Source organism: Lygodium microphyllum, chromosome 19, assembly GCF_053477565.2.
Source record: "Lygodium microphyllum isolate KBCC chromosome 19, Lygodium_microphyllum_v1.1.10, whole genome shotgun sequence".
Lineage (NCBI taxonomy): Eukaryota > Viridiplantae > Streptophyta > Polypodiopsida > Schizaeales > Lygodiaceae > Lygodium > Lygodium microphyllum.
In genome coordinates, this window is record NC_141153.1 from 12,136,185 (window position 1) to 12,150,486 (window position 14,302).

The window sequence follows — 14,302 nt, forward strand, 5'->3', positions numbered from 1 at the left end:
ATCAGCATACCAAATAGTCCACTTGATAATGTGTTAAGCCAACTTTCGAAAAATATCTATCTCGAATCACTACTTGGAAGTAATTTAGTCAACAAAATGAGAGGACATGTGAATAATTGCAAGTAGACGCTACACAACTTTCACAAATGGTATGATCTAACCACAGTTGGAGAACCCAGAGAGAACGCCCAAATTAGAGTGGACTAATGGAGCCTCTCCTTAAGGAAGCTAGAGATCAAGTAAAATGATTACATAGCCTTCCCAATGAGGGAATTTCCAAAGCGAGTACTCAAAGCTCCATAAAAGAGATCACATTTGCAAAGGATAAACTCACTAAACTATTAGTTGAACAAAAGACCCTCCCAACTACAGCTAAGATCACTACCATAGAAGTACAGAGAAGAGACAAAGATACTTGGGCAGTACTATGGTATGGTATTTAAATCATCTATATACAGAAGAGCAACTTATCACATAGAAGGGTTACATGCTGCAGAGCATTCTTGTTATAAGTCCCAAGAGATTTGAGCAACCAATCTCTATGTAAGATAACCAACTGGCAGTAAAGTAGATTTAAGGATGTTTGGCATTCCTTTTACACAATTTCTTTAATCTCATCCTTTTGAAGCTTAAGCAATTACTCTTTTTCCTACCTTCCAGAGATTTGAGCATCTTTTCCCTCTTACTGCTCAGGTGTGTTCGAGTGTCAGCCATTTATTTCATATTTCATATTTCATACACGAGACTGCCAACTTCCCCATCTCAGTAATGCTAGTCATATGAGTTCTGTAGTAACATGCAACAATATTTCTTTCTGGAAGGTTTATCTTTGATTAAAGATGTTGAAGGAACGAAAAGGAAGGTTACGCATCGAGGCACACATGACATACAAACACAGGAAGCTACATGCAAAAGTTATACAGTCAACATCTTGCTTTGCTATTCATCACATAACTCTTGTGAAGTAGTGTCCGTTGAGGTAGCCTCCACTCATGGAGCGTTTCACATTCGTCTCAAATTGTTTCGGGTTATTCCTTAGCACTTCTGCTGCTTCCTGGTTCAGAGGATCATCTGGATTTGGGTCCTGCAGAGAACACATGCATATTAGCAGATAGAAAACATTCACCCATTTGGAGTGATCGAATTTCTGGCTCTATGACAAGCGAATAAAACCACATGTCTTGAAGGCCAAGCAGAGACAGAAGCATAGACTGTTCAACAATCGATGCAGTTCATGAGTAAAAGACAGCCTCTGGTATTCTGCACTAGGAACCTTTAACTTAAACATTTTTTACTCTCTATGTTTAGAACCTTCAGAAGTGCCTCAGTGCGCAAGTTACTTCTATGTGCAACTCCTATTTCATATTGTCCAAAAACTCAGGCATACATATAACCAACAAACCAACAGCACAGATGCTGCATACTCACCAGGAATAAGTACTGTAACCCATAGATTATAGAATTGATGCTAAGCACTGGCTTCCAGTCCTCACGCAATATGTTAAGGCAGACTTTGCCATCCAGATCTATATTCGGATGGTACACCTGTCAAACCCAATCATTTAGTGTACACAGGCTGTCAACACATTAAAAACTCAGATGCTATGTAGCTCTTTGTGGATATTCAAAGTGGGATGTTGAGACAATCACAGCTCATTGTTAACAAAATCACCAATAAGCACCTTAGCTTTGCACTGTACTTTCGGCGCTTCATGTGGATACAGGGGTGAAATGCTGAAGCTAAAGACAAACGTGCCACCCCTGCAGAAAGATAACACTAGTTCAGGCAAAGCTTTGACAGCCATTAAATGTGAAAACTGTTTTTAAAAATATGCAACAAGGTACCTGTAATAGCCTTCATCAGGCCGTATTGTGATTTCAAAGTTCAGCAAGTCATCATTCCCATTTGGAAAAGAGATGGATGTTGTCTTGGCCAGATTTAGCTCACTGATATCTGCAAAAGTTTCATAAAAGCCATCCAAAGTAGTGCTGTAAGATAAAAGCAGAAAAGTTGAACTAATTTCAACCTCATAAGCCTACAAAACAACATAACTTGTCAACTCTGTTTTCTTCCAAATGGAGTTAGAAGCTGATGCTACTGGGATAGTATAACAAAAAGCACACAACAGAACGGTACCACGCAACTCTTGATGAAACCCCCACCTTATGATTCTTACAAAGATAGCAACTTTTACACCTGCAGGGCCTGCCAGTTCTACGAGGTATAAAGTAGCATTCCTAAAACAATTACTAGCAACATGCACAAAAAGCATGCACACAACATTCAACCAGTAATGCAGTAGGCCTCTGGCATTGTTGAGCCCTTTGTCCAAACTCTCTCTCAGCAACATTTGAATGCCTGTCCAGTGTCCACGTGTTCTTTCTAAGCACACATTCCCCAAGTGTACTATCCAGTGTAATTTGCACAGATCTTACCTGTGTATATCCTCTTTCTTATGACTGCTAGGCCTGCTTTCTCCAGATAGTAAAATGGACTCACCATCAATTGTTGAGTGCAAAACTACAGAATGCCTTGATCAATTAAAGTGTCAGCCCCATTTCCAGCCAGTACTGGCAATAAGTTATTTGAGGACCTTCCCAGTGTCATCCTCTAGCCAACTTCCATTTAATAAAATGTGTATATCCAACCACAAGCACAGCTACAAGATCTTCTGTAAGGATTAATTGGTTTAAGACCAATTAACATAGTAGTTTTAAATTAAGAAACTTATGCTCATTGTGCAAGCAAATAATAACTTTAAAGGCAGATCTGTGCAATTAATTCTGGGATCAGACTTAGCTGACTAACCTTTTTGAACTCTGAGTTCTCCAGCACTTTGCTTTTTCGTAGGAGCTCTTCCATTAGCACTTTCTGCAGCTTCCTTTTGCTTTTGCTTCACACTAAATAGCTTGATCATATTCGTGTTCGGCTTCTATACAACAAGAGGGAAAAAGTGAACACTGTGTACATAAACTGGAAATGCATTTTAAAAGCATTAGCAGAGGATGATAAGCAAGCAGAGTCAGAACACTTCTACACTCTCTCTTAACCTTTCTTCGCACGAGTAAACACTGTTCACAACTCCAAATAATAGACCCTGCAAACTTACAATACACAAAGACCATTATCATTTGACCAAGGATGGAGAACTATACACACAAAACAACTTCAACCATACATGACTGATCCTATCTTTATTCTTGCACTTTTAAATGAATGATCATGTTTATCCACAGATTTTCTGGTCCACTTGCATTTAAAAAACACAGCTGGATCCTTTATCTTCCAGCTTGCTGTCAGACTGCAGCAAATGCCAAAGTGTACGGACAAGACTGAAAGAAAATGATCACAAGAGAAAGGGAGAGAGAAAGGAGACAGAAGAATGCAGAAATCTGCAGTCAAAGAATGCTGAAATGAAGAGGGCAGATATATAGGGGCTGTTGATGTATCTCCTCGAGCCGTATCTCTCCCACCAGCACCTGAAAAGCAAGTGAGTGGGGCAGGCTGCCAAGTAGGCCTAAATAGGAGGAAATAAATACAATAAAATAATGCAGGCGGCCAGTAAAACCGGCTGACCTGATCAAAAAGCTGCTGATTACATCAATAATGAATAAAGTAATATGTGGCATCATCGCCTGCATGATGGAACTGCCTGTACACTCTGCCCGCTGAAAATGCCCATTGACTGATAGGAATAATAAACAATGCCCTCCAAGAGAACTAACTGCACCAACGGTAACCTGAGAAATGCTAGTTCAAGAGATGACTAATCTCTGACACCCCCTCTCAAATCTTGGACACAACGTAAGGCTCGGGGATTTGGAGTGTTGTCAAAGAAGAAGCTAAGGAAGTGCCTTCATAAACAAATCTGCGAGATAATCCTCCATCTTGCAATGAACCACATCAATGGTCTCATCAACCACATCAATGGTCTCATCTTGCAATGAACCACATCACCGAATCTCAATGTGCTTTGACCCAACATGAAACACTAGGTAACGCCCCAAAGCAATGCAACTCTCATTATCGCAATGAAGTCTCGTAGAACCTGTCTAAGGACAACCAAGCTCTCCTAGTAACCTCCAAAGCCATATTGTCTCACATGTGGTAGAAGAGACCGCTCTATACTTTGCCTCTATGGAAGAAAGGCCAACAGTGGGCTGCTTCTTGCTACACCACGAGATAACACTTGCACCCAAAGTAAAACAATTGACCTCCACTTGTCAACATCTTCGGCCCAATCTGAATCCGTCCAACCTGTAAGAATCAAAGGGGAACGTGGAGTACCTGCTGTATAATGAATGCCAAGATTGGGGGTCCCCCTTAGGAACCACAAAATCCTCATAGCAGCCTACCAATGTACCATCTGAGTTCACTCATGAACCCAGCCAATAGACCTACAAGAAAGCACAAAGCAACCTGAGTGTTAAGAAGCCAAATCAAGGACCCAATCAACTACTTGTAGCATGTACCGTTCACCATCGGAGAATCTGCATGGGCCGTAGCCTTCCAGTTCAAATCCATAGGAGTAAAAATGGCCTTACATCCCTCTCTCACGGTGGCCAAAAGCTCCTGCACATACTGCTGCTGGGAGATGAAAATCCCCCTCGGAGCCTCGTAAATCTCATAGCCTAAAAAGAAATGAAGAAGACTCATATCTTCTTGACCTTCTAGGCATGGCCACCTATCAAAATACGATCATCCACATAAAGCACGAACAATGAGTGCCCCCTAGTTGAGGTGTGGGCATACAACTAAGGATCAAAAGAGGAATGTCGATACCCCAACTTCCCTTGGAAGAACGGGTCTATCTTCTCATTCCAAGCACTTGGAGCCTATTTGAGGTCATAAAGGGCCTTCTTCAACCTGTACACCTATCCATCTAATGAGGAAAAGCCAAGAGGCTTCTCAACATAGATCTGCTCCTTCAAATCACCATTTAGGAAGGCAAACTTCACATTAAGCTGATAAACCAGCCATCTCCTATGGCTGGCTAAGGCAAGAACGGCTCTAATGGTAGGCATCTGAGCTATAGGTGCAAAAGTGTCACGGAAATGCATCCTTGGCCGTTGTGCGAAGCCCTATGCGACAAGTTGCACCTTGTGCCTATCCAAAGTACCATCACTATGATATTTGGTCTTGAAAAACCATTTGACATCAATCACCTTCCTATGAATGGGCTGAGGCACAAGATCCCAAGTGCCATTCCGCTCAATAGCATCCAACTCCTACTCCATAGCCTTCTTCCAATATTGTGATTACAGAGCCTCCTTCATGGAGGTGGGTTCCCTATCGTGCATGGCACAGGTCATCAAACAATAGTTAGTATAGACAAGCTCAGTAGCATGTGCCTGGTTTCTCCAAGACCGCCGCGGACCATCCTGCAGCTACCACTCCTCATGGACTCCCTCAATCCCTAAATCACGAAGTGTGTCTCGAACCCAATGAGGAGGCCAAATCTCTCCACGGTACACACCATCTACTGAAGTTTGTGAAACATCCACCAACAATGGCTCAGTTGGGAAGCCATTGGGGAAGTAGTATCCTCATATGAAGATGAAGCATCTCCACGAGGCGTGAGCTCCAAAGATACAATCGTTGGCACCCAACTATCTCCTGGATCGCCAAGCACGGGGTACTCCTCATCCTTCTCTAAGGCTGAAACCCCCACGAATCCGACATCTCGACTCATGTAAACATTCCGCTTAACACAATCACACAATCAATAACCCTAGGACTGCGAGTTGTAGCCCATAAACACTTGTCTTCAAGAAGCTGCTTCAAATTTATCACCCTATGTCTTTAGGATGTGGACATAGTCGTCACACCCAAAAACCCCAAAATAAGAAACATCAGCCTTAGACCCAAAATACGTCTCATAGGGTGTCATACCAACAACAGCTAGAATGGGGGATCGATTAAGGATGTGGATTGCAGTGGCCACAGCCTCGGCCGAAAGACACTAAGGTGTGTGTCTATGCTCTATCATGGTGTGAGCCATCTTGATTACACTTCGGTTATTCCGCTCCAATATACCACTTTCCTAAGGTGTGTTTGTGTTTGCAAACTCCTGATGGATACCATGATCTGCAAAAGACCTCGCAAGCTCATTAGAAAAAAATTATCTTCCCTTATTCAATCGTAATGTCTTCAATTTCCAGCCTGATTGGTCCTCCTCAAAGAGTAACCAATCCTTGAAAAGGGAGAAAGCCTCTGACTTTAGCTGCAAAAAGTAAGCTCATGTCATCTTGCTAAAAAAGTCCACAATCAGCATGAAATACAAGCTCCCCTTTAGGGACTCCATCCTCATAGGTCCACACAATTGTGTAGAAACGAGCTCCAAAGATGCTAAATACCATCTCGAAGCCTTGCTAGGAATGGCATCACCATGTTATTTCCCACGAATGCAAGATACACACAGCTATTGACTCACCACAATCTCTAGCATATCTCGAACAAGTTGTCCCCTAGAAGCCTTCCAAAGGTAATCATAATTTAGATTGCAAAATTGAGCATGCCAAAGTTTGAATTGTGTTTGAGAGGTAAGAAGAAGAGAGGTCAAGGCAGAAGAAGACCTTAGCTTGTAGACTCCATTCTCCTCATAGCCTGAAGCAAGCACTTGTCTCGATCCACAATCAAGAATCCGAAAGAAATCCTTGTCAAACTCAACCAAGAGGCCAAGGGTACAAATATTGTGTACCGAAAGCAAACGGTAACCCAAGCCTGGCACATAAAGCACCTTTGAAGTATGGGCACCACCCTACCTCTCTGGAATAAGCTGCATATTGCCCCTCCCCAAAATAGGGGACAAAAGAGCTATCACCGATGAGAATCTGTCCATGCGAAGACCGCAAATGTGCAACACCTACTACAAAAGAAGTCATGTGCAAAGAGGCACCACTGTCAATAATCCACTCACGAGGGTGTGGGGCTCACGAGGGTGTAGGGCCGTCAACGCAGCATCAAAAGCCGTAGGGATTGATGCCTCAATCACCTCCAAGTGGAGGAAGGTAGTTGATAAGGAAGCAGCCACCGCTCCTGAATCCTTTGAAAACTTCTCCTTCTTCTCCTTATCCTCCTTCTCCTAGTTGGAGCAATCCTTCTTCCAGTGACCTGTCTTGCTACAGATGTGACAAGTGGAATCCTTCTCTTTGTTCTTCTTCGATTTGTCCTCCTTTTGGTCTGCCCCTTCTTCTCAGAGACTAACCTATCAATGCCTCCAATTTGGAAGCATTATGTGTTGGGTTTGACTCACGCCTACACTCATAGAGGAGTCGGTGATCCTCGATAGGACACTGGGGCACTTTTTACTCTCCTTATGAGAGGTTTTTCCCCCAGTTTATTCTCCTTTATTTTATGTGCTTATGTTACACAGTTTAGGCACTTATTGTATTTTGGTTTTTCCCCCAGTTTATTCTCCTTTATTTTATGTGCTTATGTTACACAGTTTAGGCACTTATTGTATTTTACACCTTTTGAGTGTTGTACTCTCAGCTGAGCTTCAATCCTCTCTCCCTCTCACATTTGGTATCAGAGCTGAGTTCAGCTCAGTCTCCTCTCTGTACCAACAGCATTCGATTGCCCAACACCAGCTTCAGCTTGGTCAGCTGATGTCTCCACGTGCAGGACAGTCCCCCAGCTGTCTGCGCAGCTATCTACAATTCCACCACCACCAGCAGAGTCACCAGCACCCAGCATGCTGCCTAGTGCCCTGCCTCAGATGCCACCAGTCCTGAATGCTGCCTGCCCAACCTCCTCCAACTTGTCTGCCTGCACCCCCAGCAGCAGACCCGCTAGCGCCGCCTACGCCACCACCTGGCCTGCACCGCCACCCCAATCCTTCATCAGCCTACACCTGCACTTGCGCCCGTCAGTCCTTAATTGCCACCACAGGCAAGGTCCACCTGCCACAAGTCTGCCGCCACCTGTCTCTGCTCCAGCTTTGCTCAGTCAGCATCAAAGGTAAAGGGAGAAATTTATTAGTTTTTTATTCAGATTTGAATTTCAGACGGGCTTTTTCCCATGCAAACTATTTCTGCTCCTGCATGTGTTTGGGACACAATTATTGCAGAAATTTCTTGAATTTCGAGCCAAGAATTTGGGGCTTTTTGGTTCAGTGCAGACATTGGCAAATGTACATCAGTGTCAGTCTGAAATAGACTGAAATTAATTTGGGGCTTTTGCATTTGTTGTGCTGCTGAGCACTGTTTGTGCATTGGACAGCATGTACATTGGACAGTTTTGACAAAGTGTGATCAGATTTGTTAATTACAGCATGGTGCTCGCTGTAATTTCTAGAAATTCTCAGATTTTCAGGTTGGTCCAGCTTTAAGTCTTGCTCTTGTGCTCTTTGAACACTGACATTTACCATGGCCAATCAGGGACAAGGTGATGTATTCACGTATGTATCCAAGGAGGATAGATTGGATGGCAACAACTATTCTCTATGGTCTTTCATGATGAAAAATGTGTTGATTGCAAAGAATCTTTGGGATTATATCAATGGTGAGGAAGTTCGTCCGGGAGTTGTGGCTCTTGCAACACCTCCTCCAAGAGGATGTGGTCAAAGGCCTGCTCAGCCCGCTCCAACTCAGCCACTTTCCCAAAGATCAACAGCACAAAAGGCTTGGGACACACGGGATGCTCAAGCATTGTCACCGATTGCACTAGCAGTTCAGTGGTCTATCATCCTGCACATGCGGTCTGCAACTTCTTCACAAGAAGCATGGCTGACGCTTGAGTAGATGTTTGCTGAAAAAAATGAGACATGCATCTTTTTCTTGAAGAAAGAGCTTGAGAATGTGAAGATGGATGAAGGTGATTCCATGCACAATCATCTTAACAAAATTCAAGACTTGAGTGAGCAGCTAATGAATGTAGATGAGTATTATTCAGATGCACAATTGATCTCTACTACTCTCAATTCATTGCCACCCTCTTATTTAGCCTTTCATATGGCCTTAATCTCACCATGAGAATTTTCCAACAGCCACTTACTTTCCTTCAATTGGCTAGTTTGCTTTTAGAAGAAGAACAAACAAGAAAGAATAGTGGGATGAATGTAATAGCCCCCGAAGAGGCTTTTATGGCAAAGCAGGAGGGCAAGGGCAGTCAGTCTAAAAATGCTCTGCAAAGTTCTGGGAGTTCATGTACTTTACTGAGAAGCAAGAAACAAGAGGGGGTGTTATTGTAGCTCCTATTGGTGAGTTTGTGCAGTGTGTCAACAATGCATCTTACCTTGTTAGAGGTATTGGGGAGGTTGTGTTGACACCCATTGATAGCTCTACTCTCCGTCTATAGGATGTATTATTTGTGCCAAGCATAAAGAAGAATTTGTTGTCCATTTTTTCTTTGGCAAAGTGTGGTATGCAAGTCACATTCCATGATGACAAATGTATGGCAGGGATAAAGAATTCATGACTTAGGTTTTAACTAGCACATTATATCATGGACTCTATGAGTTAGATGCTTATTTAATTGATCAATCGGTCTATTTAGCATCTACTCGTACTCCTGCTATGTTACAGGCAAAGTTATGGCACGCTCACATGGGGCATGTTAACTATGGTAGTTTGATACTTATGCAACATACACAAATGCTAGATGGCTTACCTCTCTTGGAGACACCTCCTGAGCATATATGTAAGGCATGCATTTTGGAAAAAATGCATCGGTTCTCATTTCCTTGTGATGTTACTTTTCAAGTAACTACCAAATTATAGATTATACATTTGGATGTATATGGACCTATGCAAACACAATCATTGGATGGCTGTTATTATTTTGTCACCTTCATGGATGACTTTACTCATTTTTGTTGGGTCTACTCATTGGTGAAAAATTCAGAGGGGTATGATGCATTTTTGGCTTTTGTTGCACTTACTGAGAATCAATTTGGCTGCAAGATTAAGACTCTCCATTCAAACCAAGGAATCTCTTCCATGTTGAATAATTTTTTGAAGCAAAAAGGTATTGTCCATCAGTATATTACTGCATATACTCCACAACAGAATGGGGTTGCAAAGAGGAAGAATCAGTCACGCATGGAGATGGCCAAATGTATGCTGAAAACAAAGAGTTTGCCACATGGTTTTTGGATTGAAGCAATTATGTATGCTTGCCATGTTTTGAACAAGTGCACTACCAAGGCATTAAAGAATGTTATACCTTTTGAGGCCTGGAACAGTCGGAAACCTTTTGTTGGACATTTTCATACTTTTGGGTGTCTTGTGTATGTTCATGTTCCCAAGGTACTAAGAAAGAAATTAGACAACAAGGTTGTTAAATGCATTTTTGTAGGGTACAACAAAGAGAACAAAGGATATACAATCTATTTGGGAGAAAGTATTTGTCAGTAGAGATGTGGTTTGTGATGAAAAATAAGAATTATCCCTAGCTGGTCCTGATACATATCGGGCTGCCAATGATGTCTTTCAAGCGTTGCTGCCCATTTTGTTTGGTGATACAACTGGAGCTTCAACAAATGAACATAATGTTCAGCCAGCTGCTCCATTGAGCAATGCAGAAATTCAGCCTATGACTAATCTTAAGATTCAGCTAGATGCTGAATTTGAGATTCAGCAAGAGCATGTATATAGTCAAGAAAATAGGCAAATATCTAGGTGGTACTTGTTGACTATGAAAGATAGTCATTTGGATGCTCCTATTGGTGGCCATACTAGAAGACAAGCTCGTTTGCATTATCATATTAATACAATGGAGTTTGTTATAGCAGCACACACACTTGATGAGAAGGAGCCTACATGTTTTGAGGATGCACAACAAAGTGTGCATTGGATGGTAGCAATGCAAGCTGAATTTGATTCTATCATAAAGAATCAAACATGGGATTTAGTGACATTGCCTATTGGGAAGAAAGCCATTGGTACAAAGTGGGTCTATAAACTGAAAAGAAATGCAGATGGATCCATTGCCAAGTATAAAGCCCGGCTTGTGGCCAAAGGCTACACACAAATGAAAGGCATTGACTATAAGGAGACATTTGCTCCTACATCCTGTATGGCTACCATTCGGTCTATGGTTGCTTTGGCTGCCCATCGTGTTTGGACTGTGCACCAGGTTGATATTAAAACTACATTTTATTAGCAGATTAGTTAGCTCATGGTTGAGTCTAGACTTGTGGTTCAATAGGCTAGCATTAGAGATTATTTAGGCATTTTATTTGCCATTGTTTATTGTGGATTAGCATTATTTGCAGCTAGTCGGCCAACATTTAATGCTGGCCGACCTGTCATATTTTAGGCATTTATTTTGGCCTATTTATTGTCAGCTTCCCTCCTCCACATTCATTCATCACTAGACAATTCTTGGAGAGAGGGAGTAGGTGCTAGTGCCTCCAAAGCCAGTGACTCACATTGTATCTGTACTGTCTCATGTCTTGGTATATGGATTCCATTTCCGAGCATACATCTAAGTTCTCATCTGTATTGTGTTATCTCTTTCTTTTCTTTTGTCTTGTGTTCAGCAGTTTATTTCAGCACATGTTTATGCTTCCATTGCTACACCACTTCTGACACATTTTTACATAGGAAACTTCAAGAAGAAGTGGATGTATAGCAGCCCATTGGTTTTGCAGTTGAGGGATCCGAATACTCGGTATGCAAGCTGAAAAAGGCTTTGTATGATTTGAAGTAAGCTCCCCAAGCTTGGTATGTGAAAAATTGATGCCTTTCTACTCAGTCAAGGGTTCATTAACAGCACATTAGAGTCTACTCTTTATGTATGTAAAGAGGGGGGATCTTTACTAATCATATGTCTTTATGTAGATCTTCTTCTGCTCACAGGGACACATGCTGATCAGATTTCAGCATTCAAACAAAGTTTGCAGTAAACTTTTGATATGTGAGACTTAGGGCCTTTGCACTACTATTTGGGCATTCAGCTCATTCATGATGCTAGAGGCATTGGGATGTCACAATCCAAATATATTTGTAGACTTCTTGAGAAGTTTGGATTACAGGACTGCAACCCAGTTTGCACACCAATGGAGCCTAGACTCAAGCTGTCCTTGCATGATGATACTGATTTGTTTAACATCCATACGTATGCTCCAACAATTGGATGTCTCATTTATTTATGCAACACAAGGCTAGATATTAAGTTTGCAGCTTCAACCCTGAGTAGATATATGCACAGCCCACGCATGTCACATTGGCAAGCTGTGAAGCGTGTTTTTCATTACTTGCAGGGACTAGGACTCTTGGATTGCTTTATGCCAAGGGGGGACCACTGCAACTACATGCTTACAATGATTCAAATTGGGCTGGTGATTTTGACTCACGACATTCTACAAGTGGAAATTGTTTCTTTCTTGGCTCTTATTGCATCTCTTGGCTTAGCAAGAAACAATCCATTGTTGCCACATCGTCTTATGAAGCTGAATACAAGGTAGCTTTCACTACCACAGTTGAATGTGTATGGCTAAGATATTTGTTGGCTGACCTTGATGTATCTGTCACGGAGCCTACTCCTTTGTTTACTAACAATCAGAGTGCCATTGCAATGGCACGGAACCCAATGTTTCATACACGCACAAAACACATAGAGATCCACTATCACTTTGTCATAGAGAGACTACATGCAGGAGATATCGGCCTTGTCTACTGTCCTACCACCAATAATGTGGCAGACATCTTTACCAAAGCTCTTCCTCGTGACAAATTTGAAGCATTTCACAATGCTTTAAATTTGATCTCCTTTGATGGATGATCCTTGTATGATAATCATTCTTCACTCCAAGGGGGTTTGTTAGGTTTGACTCACGTCTACGCTCACAAAGGAGTATCAGTGATCCTTGATAGGACAATGGGGCACTTTTTACTCTCCTTATGAGAGGACTTTTCACTCTAGGGGGGTTTATTGGGTTTGACTCACATCTTGTTAGCCTGCTCTATTTCATTCTCAGTCTGTCATCTCCTAGTTGTGAGCTCCTGTCAGAGTCTGGCAGGAGACAGAGGAGCTCTGTCAGTTTATGTGTTGCTGTTATTTGTGTGCATTTCTTTTTGGCCTCTTTTAGTGGGCAGCCACTGGCTGCCCGGCCACTTTTTTGGTCACTGATGTGGGGCGCCCATTTTAGGGCATTTTTAGGGTTTGGGGCTGGTTCCCCATTTGGCTATTTATAGGCAGTCCCCCCTCCCCACTTGATCACTTGTCTTCTTGCAGATTCCGACACTCCTTCTCCCCCGTGGTGGTGCTGCCATCATCATCAGCCTGATCTGGTGCCCTCACTGACGCTGTGGGCTGCGTGCAAGGACTGATCAGTCTCCTTCCGCCTTCCCGTTTGTATTCAACATTCATTTCAGTCAGTGCAGATTTCTCTTCCTTATTTCATGCTTTCTCTCTCTCTCTCTCTCCCTCCGTGTTCGTATTCCTTCTTCCGCAGTGCACTCTCACATGGTATCAGAGCCGAAGGAGAGTATACGGAGCTGAGATCTACACGGGAGAACACCCACAACCTTGCGTTTGCTGGTCAAGACGTCTCCAACAGCTGAGGCATCACCTTCTGTACCATCTCCTTGATCAAGGCGGCCTGTTTTGGTGTCAACCTACTTGCGTTTGCTGCTGTCGTCATCCCCAAAATCTGCGTTTTCAGCCTGGGCGGCCCTCCTCTAGCTGGGCGACACTCCACCAAGCTGCGTTTTCAGCTTCTGTGGCTGCGTTCAACCTCTGGCGGCACTCCTCCAAGCTGGCGACCTCATTTCTACTTGCGTTTTGCGGCAGGAAGTTGTTTGTTTGTGGTGATTGCATCGTTAGCACTTGCGTTTGACATCATCCTTGCGTTCTGTGCAAGGCGGCCAGCTCAGGAGCTTCTGGTGTTTGTGTTTCGGCACCGGCAACCTTCCCTCCTTGTGTTTTGGTAGTTGCAAATATCGAAGATGTCTTACCAGTTTTCAGGCTTTGATGACTCAGAGGATGAGCTTCTCTCTCATAATTCCTCTGAGCGGAGACGTGATTATTAGCCGTTTCGATGACGGAAGGAGACTCCTCGCACTCGTCCCTCTTCAATCCATGCATCTCAGAGGGTTTCCTCTACTGTGAGGTTCCATCCGTGAGGACTGCTTCAGATGTCCGGATGCCTTCCTTGATTCCCTCTATACAGGTGTCTATTCTCCCTTCCTTTCCGAAGGAAGATAAGTTGGATGGTTCCAACTACTCCCTCTGGTCGTATAAGGTGGAGTGCATCCTCGATACATTCGATCTATGGGAGCTTGTTTCTTCACCCATCGACCGTCCCCCTGTGGATTCGTCAGATAGAGCCTCTATGGACCGTGCAGCCTTGTG

General features: G+C 43.0%; 1 protein-coding gene across 3 annotated transcripts in view; it reads right to left on the reverse strand.

Moving 5' to 3' along the window:
* Positions 1–433: 433 nt before the first annotated feature.
* Positions 434–14,302, reverse strand: part of LOC148019573 (NEDD8-conjugating enzyme Ubc12-like) — a 69,876-nt gene continuing 56,007 nt past the window's right edge. For 2 of the 3 annotated variants that reach the window (XM_087699575.1, XM_087699573.1), the window contains 5 exons: positions 2,810–2,933; positions 1,846–1,954; positions 1,683–1,761; positions 1,429–1,545; positions 434–1,084 (listed from right to left, as the gene is read on the reverse strand). In XM_087699575.1, coding sequence (XP_087555701.1) covers positions 947–1,084; positions 1,429–1,545; positions 1,683–1,761; positions 1,846–1,954; positions 2,810–2,918 — 552 coding nt within the window. In that variant the 5' untranslated portion in view covers positions 2,919–2,933 and the 3' untranslated portion in view covers positions 434–946. Of the gene's footprint in view, positions 1,085–1,428; positions 1,546–1,682; positions 1,762–1,845; positions 1,955–2,809; positions 2,934–3,051; positions 3,099–14,302 lie in introns of all 3 variants that reach the window. The other variant, XM_087699574.1, reaches the window with a different exon arrangement.